Source organism: Xenopus laevis, chromosome 3S, assembly GCF_017654675.1.
Source record: "Xenopus laevis strain J_2021 chromosome 3S, Xenopus_laevis_v10.1, whole genome shotgun sequence".
In the NCBI taxonomy this organism is placed as follows: domain Eukaryota; kingdom Metazoa; phylum Chordata; class Amphibia; order Anura; family Pipidae; genus Xenopus; species Xenopus laevis.
Window position 1 is genome coordinate 123,351,199 of NC_054376.1, and position 21,003 is coordinate 123,372,201.

At 41.6% G+C, this 21,003-nt stretch overlaps 1 protein-coding gene across 7 annotated transcripts; it reads left to right on the forward strand.

Annotated features, from left to right (window-relative positions):
* Positions 1 to 1,857: 1,857 nt before the first annotated feature.
* Positions 1,858 to 20,080, forward strand: atg4d.S (autophagy related 4D, cysteine peptidase S homeolog). 7 transcript variants are annotated; one of them, XM_018253978.2, is made up of 11 exons: positions 1,858 to 1,876; positions 10,400 to 10,689; positions 10,783 to 10,866; positions 11,159 to 11,332; positions 12,043 to 12,343; positions 13,571 to 13,635; positions 13,737 to 13,882; positions 15,743 to 15,821; positions 17,610 to 17,686; positions 17,883 to 18,002; positions 19,649 to 20,080. In XM_018253978.2, exons 2-11 carry the CDS (start codon positions 10,497 to 10,499, stop codon positions 19,814 to 19,816), a joined length of 1,407 nt encoding a protein of 468 aa, XP_018109467.1. In that variant the 5' UTR covers positions 1,858 to 1,876; positions 10,400 to 10,496; the 3' UTR covers positions 19,817 to 20,080. The 7 variants fall into 7 exon arrangements, with proteins under 7 accessions (XP_018109467.1, XP_041443383.1, XP_018109469.1 ...); XM_041587449.1 differs by lacking the exon at positions 1,858 to 1,876 and adding an exon at positions 8,540 to 8,686; XM_018253977.2 differs by lacking the exon at positions 1,858 to 1,876 and adding an exon at positions 8,556 to 8,750.
* The last annotated feature ends 923 nt before the right edge of the window (positions 20,081 to 21,003 follow it).

Genomic DNA, 21,003 nt, shown 5'->3' on the forward strand with positions numbered 1-21,003 from the left:
CAGGGAAAATAACCATTCTTGCCTCGCTCATTTCTCCATAAACACAGTGGCTGGAGGACAGGCCACCTCTGGGGTCCAACATTTGGTCAGGGTCCTCTTGGCTTACAATATTATACGTATTTAGGACACCAGATAGGGTTCCCATCTTTTTTTCACCCCAATTCCAGCCTTTGGGTCGGGGGGCAGGCCGTGATGGGTGGAAGGAATTTATAGTTTTACTAGCAACTACATTGTCAGTATATTAGGTGTCTTCTTACATTTTATTATGGGGGTGCATTATCCCCTATATTGTATGTGCTTAGGGAATAATGAGACTAGTAACAATATTTATTACTATTGCCATGAGCATGCTAGTATGCATTTACACATACAATTCTCACATAAAGAGGCGTAGCGCCCTCTGCAGGTTCATTATAATTTCCAGTAATAATAATTATTCATGAGATTGTGGCAACTTAAATTTCTGCATCTTTAATGCACACCACTTCTGCAATACAGCACTGAGGAATCCATCCCCAATATGTCCCACCAATCACTTTAATTACTCACTGCAGCATTCCTATGCCTCTCTAATAAAGGCAGTGCTTGTCGAACTTTTTCAATCATCCAGCTTGGAGGGCCCCCTTAGCTTATCACAAAATTACAGATATAGGAAAATAAGTGTATCAGAATTGGGAAGAACGGCCATTTGCTCTCCTAGATAAACCTGAAAGTCCAGTCAGAAGGACAAGTAGGGTGAGGTTTTGGGTGAATGTTCATTTGCTGCCTTAGATATTCCTGGAAGTGTGGTTGAATGGCTGTCTACATCAAGTCCTACTGTCCTTATGTTGTCCTACAATGCCCACCTATCTTTTTATCTTACAGTCCCCACCATGTCCTACTGTCTCCATGTTGTCCTACTTCTGTCTTGTTTTTGTCTACCACTACTTTCTCAATCTTGTCCTACTGTCTCCAACATATACCACTGTCTCCATGTTGTCCTGTTTCTGCCATGCCCTACTGCCCCTCCCGCTTGATTTTATCTTGTCCTATGGCCTCCATGTTGTCCTACAATTTTCAACAGATAGTAGGGACCACTTTATTCTGCAGTACAGGTGCTCCTTAGAGCGACATTACTGAGCCAATCCCTGGAATCCCACTGGAGTCAAACTTGGCATTCTGTGCATTTGAAACAAGCCTTGTGTGAGACAATTCCCACCAACCATTACAGCAGTGCACTCCGGGGTTTTTCAAGAACCGCTCACTCCACAATTATAGGTATAAGTGTGCCAATCATGGAGTGAGCGGTTATTAAAAAATCCGGGAGTGCACTGCTGTAATGTTTGGTGTGAGCTGGCAACATTCCTCTTAGTGAAGGACTCAGGGCGGTGGAACCCGGGTCACAGCACCAACTTGGTAAGACTTGCACCAATCTTGTAATGCATGTATAAGGGGAGACCGTGTAGAGCAGGATCATTTTAAAGTTTAAGAGTATGAGGCACCCGCATCTGTTGTTAATGGTGCCCCTGGGATGTATATATACGTGTAAACACATATTTAGTCTGCACGCCCAAGTCGAACAGTTTAGATTTGAATATTAAGCCCTAGCGCTGGAAAAATTTGTTTGTTTTGTGGATTTGGTTGTGTGAGACAATGGCTATTCAGTAAGGAACTATGATAGGAGTGGAGAGAGGGAGGAGAGAGAGGAGATGAAAACAGAAAGGAAGAACAAACACCTGTTATTAGGAACAGGCATCTCTCACCTGAGATTAAAGGCCAAGGTATAAAGCTGTGTAGGAGTTTTGCCCGATAGGCTCAGATCTGAATGGAACCAAAAGCCTTGGATGAGACATCTGGCTCTGGACATTGTGGGATCCCTGTGGACAGAATTTTTGAGGTCAGTAATAATATAACACAGAAGGAGATTCCATAAAGGGAAGGTGGGGGTTGGTTGGGGATTGTGCATGAATTTGAACCAAGTTAAAAGGTCTAAACTGGAGGAAAAATTTAACGAAGGACCAAACCCACCCCCTGTTTCCACAACACATATTAAACATTAAAATCGCAAAGTCTTTATTTTGAAATAACTTAAAGAATCTATGATTGTCTCTATGCTATTCCTCTTCAGAAATGGCGATCGGGTGATCCATCTTGTGGCGCTCGATTTCTCTTCCTCCCTGCCTTGTATAGGAGATAGCCAGGGAGGAGAAATTGAGCGCCACACGATGGATCGTCGCCCTGTCGCCTTTTCTGAAGAGGAGCGCAAGCGGAAATTCAGTAAGTTATTTCTAAATAAAGACTTTGCGATTTTAAAGTTTAATATGTGTTGGTGTTTTTTTTTTTTGTAGTATACAAACACATTTCTAAATTTTTTTAGTCCTTTTAAGCAAGTGCTTATTTTTGAATTTCTGGCTTGGAGGCAAGTTTTGGTTGAATAAAAACAAGGTGCACTGCCAAAACTAAACACAGCAGAGCCAGGCCAGCCACCGGGCTAGGGTTGCCACCTGGCCGGTATTTTACTGTCCTGGCCAGTAACAATGATGGATGATCCCAATGTTATTAATAGGGAAAAAAGATAAATATATAGGAAGGTCAGTGATCCCAATGTTATTAATAGGGAAAAAAGATAAATATATAGGAAGGTCAGTGATCCCAATGTTATTAATAGGGAAAAAAGATAAATATATAGGAAGGTCAGTGATCCCAATGTTATTAATAGGGAATAAAGATAAATATATAGGAAGGTCAGTGACCCCAATGTTATTAATAGGGAATAAAGATAAATATATAGGAAGGTCAGTGATCCCAATGTTATTAATAGGGAATAAAGATAAATATATAGGAAGGTCAGTGATCCCAATGTTATTAATAGGGAATAAAGATAAATATATAGGAAGGCCAGTGATCCCAATGTTATTAATAGGGAATAAAGATAAATATATAGGAAGGCCAGTGATCCCAATGTTATTAATAGGGAATAAAGATAAATATATAGGAAGGTCAGTGATCCCAATGTTATTAATAGGGAATAAAGATAAATATATAGGAAGGCCAGTGATCCCAATGTTATTAATAGGGAATAAAGATAAATATATAGGAAGGTCAGTGATCCCAATGTTATTAATAGGGAATAAAGATAAATATATAGGAAGGTCAGTGATCCCAATGTTATTAATAGGGAATAAAGATAAATATATAGGAAGGTCAGTGATCCCAATGTTATTAATAGGGAATAAAGATAAATATATAGGAAGGTCAGTGATCCCAATGTTATTAATAGGGAATAAAGATAAATATATACAACACAAAAGCGCAGGAACGAAACGACGCGGACAGTCCAGACAGGAGAGAGAGAGAGGGGACCGGACTAGGGGGTAAGTAGAGAAGGTATGTGCCTGGTGGCAACCCTACTCACGAGTGAAAAAGGTTGGGGACCTTTGTTGTAGACAGTTACTATTTATTGGGCTGTATATGGGCCTTTGTGTACTTGAAATGCCAGGGACTATTTTGTATCACAGTCCAGACCTGTATGCAGGCAGTGGAATGAACGGATAATTTACTGTGACTTGGACTTTTTAATAAATATATATACTGGGATTATGCAAAGAAATTAAAACAGTTTTTGGGTGGAGTTTCCCTTTAAAAAAACTGACCTCTCGAAGTTGCGGCTGCTCCTTATTGGTGGCAGAATATGATATCATATGGCAAAAGCACAAAATGAGTTTCCAACACCAAGTTTGTCCATTTCATAGAACAAGTGATCAGCTAAAGTCTGTGCCAGAATAGTTATAAAAAGGGGGTTAATGAAGTTAGCATCTACAGGCTGACTAAAGAACACCAAAAACATAAATACAGTGAAACCTCAATTTTACATCCCATGAATTTAAGTTTCCCCTCATTTTACATTGTTGTTTTGTGGTCCCACCTATATATTATACATAATACATTTTCCTCGATTTTACATTTTCCTGGATTTTACACCATTTTTTTCTGGTCCCCTGAAAAACGTAAATTGCGGGTTCTACTGCACCATATATTCTTATTAGGATAAAATATCTAATAGATGGTGAAATGATAAATGGTGAAAACAGCTGATCATATGTAGCGGAACCTGGTTGCTAGGGGCAAATGATCTTAGCAACCATGCATTGATTTGAATAAGAGACTAGTATATGAAAAGGCTGGGTGAATAGAAAAATTTGTACTAAAAGTAGGGGTGCACTGAATCCACTATTTTGGATTCAATGGAACCCCCAAATCACTAATTTACATATGCAAATTAGGGGAAAATATTTTTTTACTTCCTTGTTTTGTGACGAAAAGTCACGTGATTTCCCTCCCCGCCCCTAATTTTCATATGCAAATTAGGATTCGGCCGGGCAGAAGGATTCAGCCAAATCCGAACTCTGCTGAAAATGGCCAAATCCCGAACCAAATCCTGGATTTGGTGCATCCCTAAATAAAAGAAAGCAATAACAATAAATTTGTAGCAATACAGAGTTTTCAGGAGTGACCCCCATTTGAAAGCTGGAAAGAGTCAGAAGAAGGCAAATAATTAAAAAAAAAACTATAAAAAATAAATAATGAAGACCAGTTGAAAAGTTGCTTAAAATTGGCCATTCTATAACATACTACAATTTAACTTAAAGGGGTTGTTCACCTTTAAATTAACTTTTAGTATAATGTAGAGAGGGATATTCGGAGACAATTTGCAATCGGTTTTCATTTTTTATTATTTGTGGTTTTTGAATTATTTAGCTTTTTATTCACCAGCTCCCCCGTTTGCAATTTCAGCAGTCTGGTTTCTAGGGTTCAAATTACCCTAGCAACCATGCATTAATTTGAATAAGAGACTAGAACATGAATAGAAGAGGGTCTTAATAGAAAGATGAGTAATAAGAAGTAGCAATAACAATAAATGTGTAGCCTTTTAGATGGGGTCAGTGACCCCCATTTGAAAGCTGGAAAGAGTCAGAAGAAAAGGGCAAATCATTTATAAAATCTATGCAAAATAAATAAGACCAAAAGTTAAAGTTGATTAGAATTGGTCATTCTATAACATACTAAATATTTATTTAAAAATGAACCACCCCTTTAAAGGGAAACCACCCCTCTAACGAAAACCCAGTGATCGTGAGGGCCCTGAAGAGACTCAGCTGCAGACACAGTCACCAACAGGACTGGGACTTTCCAAAAAAAAAAAAAAAAGGATATTATATAATAATTAGGCTTCACCTCATCTCTGCTCATATTGGCTTTGGTAAGGCACCCCAGGACCAGCAAGAGGGTGGAAACTGCAGCTGATGCATGTCAGGAATGTGGAGTTTATAGCCTGTCATTAAGCGGAGCCACGGATCCTAAACCCTACCCTCCATAAACAGCAGCATGGTGTGTATATTGTGTATGAACAGAAATGACCTTACACACTAGCGGAACAGACACACAACCAGTGCAACCCCCACACATGGGGGGCCCAGGTTCACCCCTTGGGACTGAGCAATTCTAGTTAGACCTCAGTTAGGAGTCATGTTTTCACCTAGTAGCAATTGTTTGGGGTGTCAGATGAGGGGACGGATGTAGAAGGTCAGGACCCCAAAGAGCCAAAATGAATGTGGTTCACCTTTAAGTTAACTTTCAGTATGTTATAGAACTTTGCATTAGGCCTTCATTTTTTTTTTCTATAGTTTATTAAATGATTGACCTTCTTCTGACTCTTTCCAGCTTTCACATGGGAGTCACTGACCCCATAAAAAAATGCTCTGTAAGGTTACAAATTTTTTGTTATTGTTACTTTCTATTCAGTCCCTCTCCTATTCATATTCCAGTCTCTTATTCAAATCAATGCATGGTTGCTAGGGTAACTTGGACCCTAGCAACCAGATTGCTGAAATTGCAAACCGGAGAGCTGCTGAATAAAAAGCTAAATAACTAAAAAAACACAAATAGTAAAAAATGTAACAATTTTTTTTTTAAAGTTGGTGCTAGTAGCGTGGTAATTTTTATGACCACACCCATTTTTGTGCACACACCCTAATTACTATGTTCATTTTACCAAATTTGGCAGGTTATGAAAGTTTGAACATATTTCTGTGTTTTTTTTTCCAGTTATTACAGTTTTGCTAATGAAGGTGAATTGCCCTTTAAGCTGTGAGTCAAACTATTCCCAAGGGACCTATCTTATATTGTTACAATTACTTATTTGCTTGTATTGTTACAAAAGTATCTTATCTGCTGCAGTGGCTGGGCTCTCTGCCAAAAAGTGGTTTCTTTTTTCTGGCTGTTCTGTGCATAGAAAAATTGGACTTTCCAGTACAAATGCGGGACTGCGGGTTAAGCTGTCAAAAGAGGGACTGTCCCTCTAAAAACGGGACAGGTTGGAGATATGATGTTGGGACACACACATGAGCATAATGAGCGAATGCCCCGACTTGCTCATTATGAGCATGATGTCAGTCTGGGGCTGAGTGTCCTAGTGGTGATGGGGGGGGGCATTTTTTTTTTTTTTAAAAAACAAAAACTGTTAACCCTAACCAGAGTGTCTATTAGTCGCGGATATTTAGGTGTTTCACATGTAGCATTCCACAGGTGTAGATTCTCCTCACGATTAAGCTCCAAAAAGGGAACATAGAAATCCCATAGCATACTACTACTTATTAATAAAACATTTTAAAATAATATTTTTCACTCACATTTGCTATGCAGTCAGCCGGAAGTGCCGTCACTGCAAGCTGCGGGGTACGCCCCGTGGAAAGGGAGAGAAAAAGTTTCCCTCCTTGTATTTCATCGGCAACCTGCATAAAGACTTGTGATTTTATGTGACTGACTTCATAGCAAATGTGAGTGCAAAATATTCTTTTAACACATTTTAATAATAAATAGTATTATGCTATGGGATTTCTATGTTCCCTTTTTGGAGCTTAAAGGTATATATCCCAAAAAGAATCTACACCTGTGGAATGCTACATGTGAAACACCTATTCTTGGTCTTCTAAGTAGGTATTTCTTCCAAACTGGTGAAGGCTGTTATAATTAGGGATGCACCGAACCCCCGAATCCTTTGTCCGAATACTGAACCAAATCCTAATTTGTATATGCAAATTAAGGATGGGAAGGGGAAATCATGTTTTACTTTCTTGTTTTGTGACAGTCACATGATTTCCCTCTGCGCCACTAATTTGCATATGCAAATTAGGATTTGATTCAGCCAAATCCTGGATTCCATGCATCCCTAGTTATAATTAACCAGTGGTTTAACACTCAAGGGGAGAGGAAGGCTCATTCGAGGAATCACACATAATAGGAGTGCTGTTTGGACACATGGTGTCATCTACATCTAACTGGAACATATTACACCATATATTGTTTCTGGTCTCTCCGTTGCCCTAGGCGCTGATTCACTTTTTTCACTGTGACTTTCTGTATCCGGCTGGGAGACTGTGGAAGGATCGGCAGGAGGAGTTAAAGGAGACATATAGAAAACACCCTAATTTTGTAGGCAATTATAAGTAATATATGGTGCTGCTTTTACATGGTGCTAAACATTAATATTATCTTTAAAAATAGCCCCTTTATTGGAGCTCCGGATAGATGTTCTCTGGTCCCTATTTCAAATAAGGGGTGGGTGTGTCCTAATGCCAGAAGCACAGTAGTAGGGGGACAGCCAATCACAGCCCTGCAGTCACGCAAGCAGACAGGCTTCAGTTCCCTATCAGGTCCTGCTAGCTGCTGATTGGTTCCTGTCCTACAGTGCAGTGAGCTGAGAGCACAGCCTGGGAATTCAGGGAGCAGGAAGAGAAGGGAGGGATTATTAGGGGTTTTGCAGAAATATTCAATAAATCAGCCTAAAACACTACTTTTTTAAGCACAATTCTTCTATATCTAAATGAGTATAATGCACTGGTACATTCTTATTTTTTACACTGAATGTCTCCTTTAACACTATAGGACAAACTAAACTTTCTTTTTCCTTTTTTGAGGGTTCAAATTCCCCTAGCAACCATGCACTGATGTGAATGAGAGACTGGAATGTGAATAGGAGAGGCCTGAATAGAAAGATGAGGAATAAGAAGTAGCCATTACACAATGTGTAGCCTTACAGAGATTTGTTTTTAGATGGGGTCAGTGACCCCCACTTCAAAACTAGAAAAGAAAGCCGGCAAATACTTTAAAAAAATCAAAATAAAGAAGACCAATGGCAAAATTGCGAGGCAATGGCAAACGACAGTAAAAAAAAGGCTTCAAAACACTTAATTAGTTTTGTTCATTTTCTCCTGCATAATCCCTTGTCTCGTCCCTAAATAGCGCCTAGTGTGCCCCTCACTCCCACAAATACTCCTGTGACCGGTGGAAGAGGGAGCGATGGCGGCAGGTCCTGTTAACAAATAGGGAAATGTCTCTCTTGTTGTTCTTTGGCACAAGCCGGTGACTAAACCATAGAGAGGCGAGAGAGACACACAATAAGCGCAACCGCCGCCTCGCACTACCACTTCACTTCCGCCTCTGCCACAATTCGAAACACGCGCCTAAACAGCTACGTACAGCGTCACGTTATGCACGTAGCGTGGCGCCTCAGTTTGGCGTGATGACCTTGTGACGTCAGGATTAGCATCCCGGAAGGAACCAAGAAACTAGTCGTTACCGGCGCTGTGGGACTATGAGGAGCCGGGGGAAGGGCGGGCTGCGTTAAGAAGAGCGGGACTGTCGGGAGGCATGGAATAGTTATGAGTAAAGGCACCGCCCCTCAATCCTTCTCCTAGTCCTGTGCTCCCCATGTACTAACTCTAGGACTACATAACTCAGAGTTCTGTGGCCCCATAGGACTGTGTATCTGAGGGTTCTGTGGCCCCTTAGGACTGTATCACAGAGTTCTGTGGCCCCTTAGGACTGTGTATCTGAGGGTTCTGTGGCCCCTTAGGACTGTGTATCACAGAGTTCTGTGGCCCCTTAGGACTGTGTATCACAGGGTTCTGTGGCCCCTTAGGACTGTGCATCTGAGGGTTCTATGGCCCCTTAGGACTGCGTATCACAGAGTTCTGTGGCCCCTTAGGACTGTGTATCACAGAGTTCTGTGGCCCCTTAGGACTGCGTATTACAGAGTTCTGTGGCCCCTTAGGACTGTGTATCACAGGGTTCTGTGGCCCCTTAGGACTGTGTATCTGAGGGTTCTGTGGCCCCTTAGGACTGCGTATCACAGAGTTCTGTGGCCCCTTAGGACTGTGTATCACAGAGTTCTGTGGCCCCTTAGGACTGTGTATCTGAGGGTTCTGTGGCCCCTTAGGACTGCGTATCACAGAGTTCTGTGGCCCCTTAGGACTGTGTATCACAGAGTTCTGTGGCCCCTTAGGACTGTGTATCTGAGGGTTCTGTGGCCCCTTAGGACTGTGTATCACAGGGTTCTGTGGCCCCTTAGGACTGTGTATCTGAGGGTTCTGTGGCCCCTTAGGACTGCGTATCACAGAGTTCTGTGGCCCCTTAGGACTGTGTATCACAGAGTTCTGTGGCCCCTTAGGACTGCGTATTACAGAGTTCTGTGGCCCCTTAGGACTGTGTATCACAGGGTTCTGTGGCCCCTTAGGACTGTGTATCTGAGGGTTCTGTGGCCCCTTAGGACTGCGTATCACAGAGTTCTGTGGCCCCTTAGGACTGCGTATTACAGAGTTCTGTGGCCCCTTAGGACTGTGTATCACAGGGTTCTGTGGCATCTTAGGACTGTGTATCTGAGGGTTCTGTGGCCCCTTAGGACTGCGTATCACAGGGTTCTGTGGCCCCTTAGGACTGTGTATCTGAGGGTTCTGTGGCCCCTTAGGACTGCGTATTACAGAGTTCTGTGGCCCCTTAGGACTGTGTATCTGAGGGTTCTGTGGCCCCTTAGGACTGTGTATCTGAGGGTTCTGTGGCCCCTTAGGACTGCGTATCACAGGGTTCTGTGGCCCCTTAGGACTGTGTAACACAGAGTTCTGTGGCCCCTTAGGACTGTGTATCACAGTATTCTGTGGCCCCTTAGGACTGTGTAACACAGAGTTCTGGGGCCCCTTAGGACTGTGTATCACAGTATTCTGTGGCCCCTTAGGACTGTGTATCACAGTATTCTGTGGCCCCTTAGGACTGTGTATCTGAGGGTTCTGTGGCCCCTTAGGACTGTGTATCACAGAGTTCTGTTCCCCCTTAGGACTGTGTATCACAGGGTTCTGTGGCCCCTTAGGACTGCGTATCAAAAAGTTCTGTGGCCCCTTAGGACTGAGTATTTTGCATCCCTTAGACCATGTATTAGTGGGTGTTTTGCAGCGTAGTAAGACTCATTACAGGTATTGGGGAAGCCATAATATGTTACATCTGATGGGACAGAGGATAAAGCAGCACTTGTTCAGTTTGTATCTCTGTATCTCTGTAACTCTGTGGTTTTGTGTTTGGGCCTGTCTAGGACTGACACGACTCAAACATCAGGAATCTGACAGATACCCCCACATCCTAATCAACGTGGCTCTGGTGTCAGGTCTTGGGGAGGCCTCAGCGGTTAAATGAATTCTGTGTCCCCGCTGGCCACACAATATGGAAGCCCCAAAGCTTCACGGTCGACAGAAAACCGCAGGACTCAGCGTGGGTACCATGAGCAGAGAAAGGGCTACCAAGATGCCACTCCAGAGGGAGAAGCTGATGAAGTGGATAAACTGAAAAGCAAACTGCTGAGCGCTTGGAACAATGTCAAGTATGGTAAGTACAGGGCCGGTGTTCCACTTTGAAACTGTCAGGCCAGACAGTCGGGCCAATATCAGAAGCTTAATTGCAGGATTTTGTTTCACAAAGGCTGGTCAGTGAAAATGAAAACCACTTTCAGCCGTTCTGCACCTGTGTATTTGCTGGGAGAACGCTACTGCTTCAGGCTGGATGGTGAGTTCAGTTACATGCTGCGACTGTGTGTGCTCTACACCTGTTATATGTGAGTAGAACTGCATCCCTCTGTGTGTGTATGTGTAATGGTTTAGTAGTGAATTGCTCTGTGCTTGTGCTGTGTATTAGTTCACACAATGTATATATATATATATATATATATATATATATATATATATATATATATATATATATATATATATATATATATATATATATATATATTTGTTCCCCAAGCAGGTTTTCCATTCAGAGATCATTATACAACACAGTTAGTCTTTTCCTGTTACAGATGAAATTGATCGGTTTCAGAAGGATTTTGTGTCCCGGGTGTGGCTGACGTATAGACGTGACTTTCCTGCCCTTGAGGGAACAGCACTCACTACAGACTGCGGATGGGGCTGCATGATCAGGAGTGGCCAGATGTTACTGGCGCAAGGTCTGCTCATGCACCTGCTTTCCCGAGGTCAGTTTTACACTTGCACCACTCTCATTCTTCTCTTGCTCATCCAGTAGTTCCTGGTGGCAAGGAGCATAGATATATGTCAGGGGAAAATATACTGGTTACTTACCATCTTACTCCATACAGGAGGGAGCTATGGGACATGGAGTCTGTCCCTCCCACTGCAGGGTGATACAGTGACACAGACAGGAGGGAACTATGGGACATGAGTCTGTCCCTCCCACTGCAGGGTGATACAGTGATACAGACAGGAGGGAACTATGGGACATGAGTCTGTCCCTCCCACTGCAGGGTGATACAGTGACACAGACAGGAGGGAACTATGGGACATGAGTCTGTCCCTCCCACTGCAGGGTGATACAGTGACACAGACAGGAGGGAACTATGGGAGTGAGTCTGTCCCTCCCACTGCAGGGTGATACAGTGACACAGACAGGAGGGAACTATGGGACATGAGTCTGTCCCTCCCACTGCAGGGTGATACAGTGACACAGACAGGAGGGAACTATGGGACATGAGTCTGTCCCTCCCACTGCAGGGTGATACAGTGACACAGACAGGAGGGAACTATGGGACATGAGTCTGTCTTTCCCAGTGGCACTAGGACACCTATAGAGGGATCTGTAAGACAAGAATTGCCACTTTAGGGTGTCCCAATTCGGTTACAAAGGAACACAATTTTCCACTTCAACTTATGTTTCTCCTATACCCAGAATGGACTTGGCCAGAGGCCTTATACACCCACTTTGTAGAAATGGAACCCATTCGGTCTTCGTCTCCATCCAGAATGCCCCTCTCTTCCTTGGCCACAAGCCATTCAGCCAGTGACTGTTGGCCTCACGCTCACAGTTCCAGAGCTCCTCATGGAAATCAAGTCCATCGGAACATAATTCGCTGGTTTTCAGACCATCCAAGCGCCCCCTTTGGTCTGCACCGGATGGTGGCATTGGGAAGCATCTTTGGAAAAAAAGCCGGAGACTGGTATGGCCCCAGTATTGTGGCGCACATTATAAAGTAAGTCCCTTAAAGGGGAAGTAAAGTCTTAAATAGAATAAGGCTAGAAATGCTGTATTTTGTATACTAAACATAAACATGAACTTACTGCACCACAAGCCTTATTAAACAAATAATTTATGCTTTCAAAGTTGGCCACAGGTGTTCACCAACTTGTATCTTTGTTAAACATCTTTGCAAGACTAAGACTGTGCACATGCTCAGTGTGGTCTGGGCTGCTTAGGGATCATCATAAATTATCAAAACAGGACAAGTCAAATAATATCTGCCAGAAGCCGATACAGCAAGACTGATTAATAATCAGAATAAATAAACTGCACTGGGTCCTGTGTTGTCATGTAATATGTGGATTTTATAGTTTTTGTATTGTTTAATACAAACTTTCTCCAACTCTGCAGAACCAGTGGCTGCAGCAAAATAACCCTCCAAATAGAATCCCAGTTTATTTGTTTAAATCTGGCTCCATGACCTTTGTAGGAAACAATAAAGGGGATATAATGCCAAAAAAAAATCCAATACAAATTTCTACAGGCGACTGCTCTACAGGGAAACAAACAAAGCTGCTTGAGTTCTGCATGGCTGGGAAGTAAGGCGGGGGCTCCCCCTGCTGTTCATAAGTATGATTGTTTCCCTGCAGAGCAGTTAGGGACCGTCTGACAATTCCTATCCACAGCAGTAAATGGAGGGAGAATTTCACTGCATACAGTCAGGTTTCTTATAAAAACGGTGCACATTTTTTATTAAAGATTGTTGGAGATAGGTTTCTTTTTCTTTAAAGAAAGTAAACAAAATTATGTTTTTCTGCTTAGAAAATGTGAGAGGTTACTAATTCTTTTCCTAAGCAGAAGACCATCAGAGCAGCCTCTTTCTCTCTCCTGACAACTTCCTTGACTACTTGGTGGTCAGACTGGTGGGAAACTGACCAGCAGGTGGCACTGTTATAACAAAATTCATTCATATTAACAGTACATATATCCCTTAATATCTTGGAATAAAATCAAAATAAATAATGAATGTAAATTACAAAGCATCCTCATCAATTCTATATTCACTTTTTTTAAAAGGATTACTTAGCCTTTAAGACTTGTAACAAAGGCATATTGATTATTTGAAGTACTGAATATTTTTACTTTCCCTCCACGTTTAGTCAACGTCACTGTTATAAGACAATATCAATGAGTTTGTTGCCGTTAGTAACCAATGTACCCCTTTATTTCTCTGTAACAGAAAAGCAATAGAAACCTCATGTGAAGTAGCAGAACTGTCTGTCTATGTGTCTCAGGATTGCACAGGTATGTGAGCATCATTGTGGCATCAGCTGGTGATGTATAGGCTGTGGGAGTGGCTAGAATGACTGCAGGCCTGTACCCATGATGCCGTTCTTCTGTCCCAGTGTATAAGGCAGATATTGAGCAGCTCTTTGCTGGAGACGTTCCACACGCTGAGACCAGCAGGGATGCAGGGAAAGCCGTCATTATCCTGGTGCCCGCACGACTCGGTGGAGAAACCTTCAACCCAGTTTATAAACACTGTCTCAAGGTAAAATCTACTCAGAAATGGAATATATAGAATATTTAAAGGATAAGTAAACCTTTAAAGTAAGAGAATATATATATATATATATATATATATATATATATATATATATATATATATATATATATATATTCTAAACACTTTTGTAATTTCTATTCATTATTTATTTTATTTTTATTCCAAGATCTTTTTTTTTTTTTTTTGTATGTTTTTATTTATGCATTCATAACATAATACAACATTAAACAATACAACATTGGTTTAACAACTTATTGCATTCTTATTTCCAATCTCCGATACATCTGATTTAGTTCGATATCAGTGGTCTACACATGATGTCATCTAGCAGCTGGAGCTTGGAGAGACCCATTCGGTTTCCCTTCTTAATCTCAGGGGAGTGACAAGATGGTATTAGTTTATAGTTTCCACTAGGAATGCACTGAATCCACTATTTAGGATTCGGCGAAGCCCTGAATCGTGATATCTCCCCCACCCCTAATTTGCATATGCAAATTAGAATTCTGATTTGGTTCGGCCGGACAGAAGGATCCGGCCGAATCCAAATCCTGCTGAAAAAGGCCGAGTCCCGAACCGAATCATGGATTCAGTGCATCCCTACCTTCCACCCACTCACCCCAAACTTTATCATATTAATACGGGCACCCTCCTGCCATATAGGTAAGTTGTATCAGTGGGAGATGTGCTCTGATTCGATTGAGCCAACTGGTGAGTGTTGGAGAGGAATGGGCCATCCAATGTAGAAGAATAGATTCTAAAACAGAATAAGGTTCTAAACAGAATACGTGCTGCCGAGTCTAAACCAATATCACCTATGATATCAAAAAGGCATGTCTTGGGTGCAAGTATTTTCGGTAGGGACGTTGTGTTCTGGATGAAATTTAGGACATGGCCATATTAGATGGAAGTAGTCAGCCTCAGAGGCACCACATTTAGGGCAGCGGGAAGAATCTCGGATTCCAATACGATGTAATCGTAGGGGGGTCAGGTGGAACCTATGGATAATTTTAAATTAGATAAGTATTCCAAGATATTTAAGGGGACATGTCACCCAAAAAAATGATTCCAAATCCTATTTTATCATGTTAGTCAAGCAGAATAAACTTTAATTACACTGTATAAATTATTTGAATCTTGTTTCCTTCAGTCTGGGAATTCATAATTATAACAAGCAGGCAGCAGCCATTTTGTGGACACTGTTATTAAGACAAGTCTTGTATCATCTCAGAATCTTGTTTGTGCACCAGAATGGGGGACCCGATGTCCATCCCCATGTCCTGGCTACACAATTATACAGTAAAGAGAACGGGGGAATGTGGGGAGAGCAGTGACATCTAGGAAGTGCTGAATGGAAAGTGAAAGTAATTGTCTGCCTAAGGCATAGAGGAGGGGCAGGCAGTATATGATTGACAGCTGAGATTTTTAAATGAGTGCTTTAATAAAAATAAGAATTAGAATTTCATGTTTAATTTGAAAAGGGCTTTAATTATACAGCTTTTTAGTCTGGGCGACAGGTCCCCTTTAAGGGATATATCTAGGGTTGCCACCTGTTCGGTTTTTGCCCAAACAGTTCGGTTTTTCTAAGGCCTGTTCCGGGTCTCAACTGTCTATAAAGCATAATTCATCCTGTAAACTGTAGGGTAATGGCTTAGTGGGCATGTGCCATGGAAACGTAAATAGAAATGAATCCACACTGAAAGATATATGGCACACAGTCTTAATCCTGCTCTGATTGGGCTGATCTTGGTGCCCTGGTAGATCATAAACCATAGGAAGAGAGCTCTGTTATTGTTCTTGTCTGTGCAATCAACATCCCAAATGAGCAATTTGTCTTGCCTCTTCCAGGAGTTCCTGCGGATGCCATCATGTTTGGGCATTATTGGAGGAAAACCTAAACACTCACTCTATTTCATTGGATACCAAGGTACAGTATCATTATACAGAGCGGGGGATCATTATCAGTGTATAGATACTTAGTCCCATTATACAGAGAGGGGAGATCATTATCAGGGTATAGATACTCAGTCCCATTATACAGAGAGGGGAGATCATTATCAGGGTATAGATACTCAGTCCCATTATACAGAGCGGGGGATCATTATCAGGGTATAGATACTCAGTCCCATTATACAGAGAGGGGAGATCATTATCAGGTATAGATACTCAGTCCCATTATACAGAGAGGGGAGATCATTATCAGGGTATAGATACTCAGTCCCATTATACAGAGCGGGGGATCATTATCAGGGTATAGATACTCAGTCCCATTATACAGAGAGGGGAGATCATTATCAGGTATAGATACTCAGTCCCCTTATACAGAGAGGGGGATTATTATCAGGTATAGATACTCAGTCCCATTATACAGAGTGGGGGATCATTATCAGGGTATAGATACTCAGTCCCATTATACAGAGAGGGGAGATCATTATCAGGTATAGATACTCAGTCCCATTATACAGAGAGGGGAGATCATTATCAGGTATAGATACTCAGTCCCATTATACAGAGAGGGGGATTATTATCAGGTATAGATACTCAGTCCCATTATACAGAGAGGGGAGATCATTATCAGGGTATAGATACCCGGTCCCATTATACAGAGAGGGGAGATCATTATCAGGGTATAGATACTCAGTCCCATTATACAGAGAGGGGAGATCATTATCAGGTATAGATACTCGGTCCCATTATACAGAGAGGGGAGATCATTATCAGGTATAGATACTCAGTCCCATTATACAGAGAGGGGAGATCATTATCAGGGTATAGATACTCAGTCCCATTATACAGAGAGGGGAGATCATTATCAGGTATAGATACTCAGTCCCATTATACAGAGAGGGGAGATCATTATCAGGTATAGATACTCAGTCCCATTATACAGAGAGGGGAGATCATTATCAGGTATAGATACTCAGTCCCATTATACAGAGAGGGGAGATCATTATCAGGGTATAGATACTCAGTCCCATTATACAGAGAGGGGAGATCATTATCAGGTATAGATACTCAGTCCCATTATACAGAGAGGGGAGATCATTATCAGGGTATAGATACTCAGTCCCATTATACAGAGAGGGGAGATCATTATCAGGTATAGATACTCAGCCCCATTATACAGAGAGGGGAGATCATTATCAGGGTATAGATACTCAGTACCATTATACAGAGAGGGGAGATCATTATCAGGGTATAGATACTCAGTCCCATTATACAGAGAGGGGAGATCATTATCAGGTATAGATACTCAGTCCCATTATACAGAGAGGGGAGATCATTATCAGGGTATAGATATTCAGTCCCATTATACAGAGAGGGGAGATCATTATCAGGTATAGATACTCAGTCCCATTATACAGAGAGGGGAGATCATTATCAGGTATAGATACTCAGTCCCATTATACAGAGAGGGGAGATCATTATCAGGTATAGATACTCAGTCCCATTATACAGAGAGGGGAGATCATTATCAGGTATAGATACTCAGTCCCATTATACAGAGAGGGGAGATCATTATCAGGGTATAGATACTCAGTACCATTATACAGAGAGGGGAGATCATTATCAGGGTATAGATACTCGGTCCCATTATACAGGGGGAGAGCATTATCAAGGTATAGATACTCGGTCCCATTATACAGGGGGAGAGCATTACTACATTATTTCCTCATTGTGTTACACGTATAAATAATAATGTTTTGTCTCTCAGATAATTACCTGCTGTACCTGGATCCACATTACAGTCAGTCATACATTGATACCAGCAGGAATGACTTCCCATTAGAGGTAAGTGAAAGTTACAACATTGCTTTGTTTCCAGTAAATGAACTAGAATTAAGGTGGAACAGTCTATTTAATACGGTCTATTGAGTAAGTGTATTGGTATCGGTATCACTAGGCCGCCGCCCCCATTCAGCTAATTTGGGGTTTGATGTTAATATTGCATCCTGGTACATCACCTACACCCTCTCTTCTCTCGTAGTCTTTCCACTGTAACACTCCTCGTAAAATCTCCATCACCAGAATGGATCCCAGTTGCACCTTCGCTTTCTATGCCCAAAACCGCGATGACTTTGGTAAACTCTGCGACCATCTAATGAAGGTAACCCAGTGTTTAAAGGACATGTAAACCTCTCACACAAAAATGTAATCACTGAAGAGCCTCTTTGAAAACTCTGAATACCTGGCAAAGGTTAATAGTAAAGCTGGAGCATGCCCTTAATCACTTAGGATTCCTTCTGTTCCTCTAACCCTCTTAGCCTCCTCCCTCGGGAATTTCCTTTGGCTGTTGGCTCATGAGAATGCTCAGTTCTGCTCAACTCATATTAATAAACACACCCTCCAGTCTAGCAGCCAATGAAGAGAGGGCATTGCTGGTACCCATAGAAACTCTGCTCTAGCTGTCTTATCCTATTTTTAAATCGTAACCCCCCCTCTCTTGAGCTCAGAGTAACCATTACAGTGCTCAAACCAATCAGGACTTGTCATCATAGTAAATTCTGCCTGTGTTAGCCTGCATTCTTTAATTGCATGAACTTTACATTGCATATTTGCTGTTTGCAGATATAAATCCACTGATGATGTGTCAGAGGGAAAATGGCCGCCGAGTGAAAGTTATTTGTTTCAGGGAAATGCAATGACGCTGGCAAATTGAGGGATTGTATGAAGTTCAAATTACGTCATTTGGGTGGGGGAGATGTGCCCAATTTATATACATGGTAGGAAAATGTAGGCGTTATATGTCCTTTAAAGGTCAAATGATGTCATGGATTCAGCACTTAGCAGAATGGTCGTGGGACCTAAACGTCTCTCCCTCCACCTCTTCACTTGAACAGAAACTGCCTACTGATGCTTTTCAGCCCAAAAAAGCTCACACTGGGCACTTCCTAGGTTATCAGGCACCTGTTTTTTTTTCCCGTGCAGGTGAGTGGGAGGGGGTAGGAGTTGGTTTTGGTTGTTTTAGAGCACCGTGAGCCGTGAATAAGTAAACTCAGATGAGCAGGGCTGTCTTTTCCTCTTGTATAGGCAGTATTCTGCATGTTGGGTGCATGCACTCTTCCCTGGTAAAGCCCCCTAGCATATGTTGGTGCTTCATTTTAATATAATTAAAGGATAAGTAAACCTGTAAAATAAGTGAATGTAAAATTGATGAGGGGGCTATTCTAAGCACTTTCATCATTCACTGTTTATTTTTTTACAATTCCAAGATATTAAGGGATACATGTGCTGTTAATATGAATGAATTTTGTTACAACAGCGCCACCTGCTGGTCAGTTTCCCACCAGTCTGACCACCGAGTAGTCAAGGAAGTTGTCAGGAAAAAGAAAGAGGCTGCTCTGATGTTCTTCTGCTTAGGAAAGATGTGAGAAAGGCTTCTAATATTTTTCCTAAGCAGAAGAACATCAGAGCAGCCTCTTTCTTTCTCCTGACAACTTCCTTGACTACTTGGTGGTCAGACTGGTGGGAAACTGATCAGCAGGTGGTGCTGTTGTACTGTTAATATGAATGAATTTTGTTACATGTATCCCTTAATATCTTAAATAAAGAATGAATGTACGTGACAAAAGTGCTTAGAATAGCCTTCTTATCAATTTTACATTCACTTACTTAAAAGGTTTACTTATCCTTTAAAAGGAAGAGTTTTTCCCATAATGCTATTCTGAGACTGTAAAATAAGCAGCACAACTAACTCTCTTCTGTATGAAGGTTTCTTTACCCAATCTGATCAACCTTTCTCCTGTTTTGCAGGTGCTGCACTCCCCCCATGCCGAGGAGAAATATCCCATTTTCAGTATCTCCGAAGGACAAGTTCAGGAATATGCTGAGGGGCTGCAGAGCGTCTCCCACCCCCCTGTGTGTCGCAAGAAAGGGCCCTTGTCGACGAGATCCAGCTCAGATGAGTTTGAATTCCTGTAAAGTGCAAGTGTTGTGCCCAGGTTGTGATGCGCCCAGCAGTCAAAAATACACAGTGAGACCGTTAAGAGAGTGAAGAGTGTGGTACTGCTGGGAGAAGCCCACTGCACTCTACTATTTAGTCCTGCTAGAGACTAGTGTTACATACTACTGCTCTTAGGTCACTTAGCTACTGCCCAATACCTTAATCCTTAAATGGGTTTGAGTACAGGGCCCCTTTAATCTTCCAACTCACCTTCAACCCAATAAATAGCGCTAGTAGGGAAAGCTCATCTGCCCGTCCTTTTATACGTGTGTGTGTGTTTGTGGTAGAGCTGATCATCTCCATAGAGCATCATGTCAGTTTTAGTACTGTATATTACAAGCTCCCTATCTGTGTCTCAGGCTGAAGAGTTAAAGGATAAGTAAACCTTTGAAATAAGTGAATGTCAAACTGATGATGGGGATATTCTAAGCACTTTTGTAATTTACATTCATTATTTATTTTCTTTTAATTCCAAGATATTAAGGGATACATGTGCTGTTAATATGAATGAATTTTGTTACAACAGCGCCACCTGCTGGTCAGTTTCCCACCAGTCTGACCACCAAGTAGTCAAGGAAGTTGTCAGGAGAAAGAAAGAGGCTGCTCTGATGTTCTTCTCTCTTTGAGAAAGTTTTCTAATTGTTTTCCTAAGCAGAAGAACATCAGAGCAGCCTCTTTCTTTCTCCTGACAACTTCCTTGACTACTTGGTGGTCAGACTGGTGGGAAACTGACCAGCAGGTGGCGCTGTTGTAACAAAATTCATTCATATTAACAGCACATGTATCCCTTAATATTTTGGAATTAAAAGTAAATAAATAATGAATGTAAATTACTAAAGTCCTTAGAATAGCCCCCTCATCAATTTTATATTCACTTATTTTAAAGGTTTATTTATCCTTTAACAAGAGATCACTCCCCCTCCTCTCTAATCATGAAATTGGGCAGCTATAGTTCCAATAGATACTATTGTGGCAATTTGAAGGGTAAAGGTGGGTTGCAGATGCCCATGCTGGAATCACAATCCTTAGATCACGTCTCTAATACACTGGGTCTGTGTGTGTGTGTGTGTGTTTGTGTACAAATTGTCAGTTTTAAACTGAAAGAAGACAAAAGTGAAATCTGTATATTCTGACAAGTTTTTATTTATATATATATATATATATA

Excerpts from the sequence above, each read along its gene's own strand:
- atg4d.S (XM_018253978.2), top strand. The coding sequence starts at position 10,497 with ATGAATTCTGTGTCCCCGCTGGCCACACAATATGGAAGCCCCAAAGCT. Across the intron at positions 10,690-10,782 it reads TTGGAACAATGTCAAGTATG|GCTGGTCAGTGAAAATGAAA; the intron begins GTAAGTACAGGG and ends TGTTTCACAAAG. Across the intron at positions 18,003-19,648 it reads TCTGCGACCATCTAATGAAG|GTGCTGCACTCCCCCCATGC; the intron begins GTAACCCAGTGT and ends CCTGTTTTGCAG.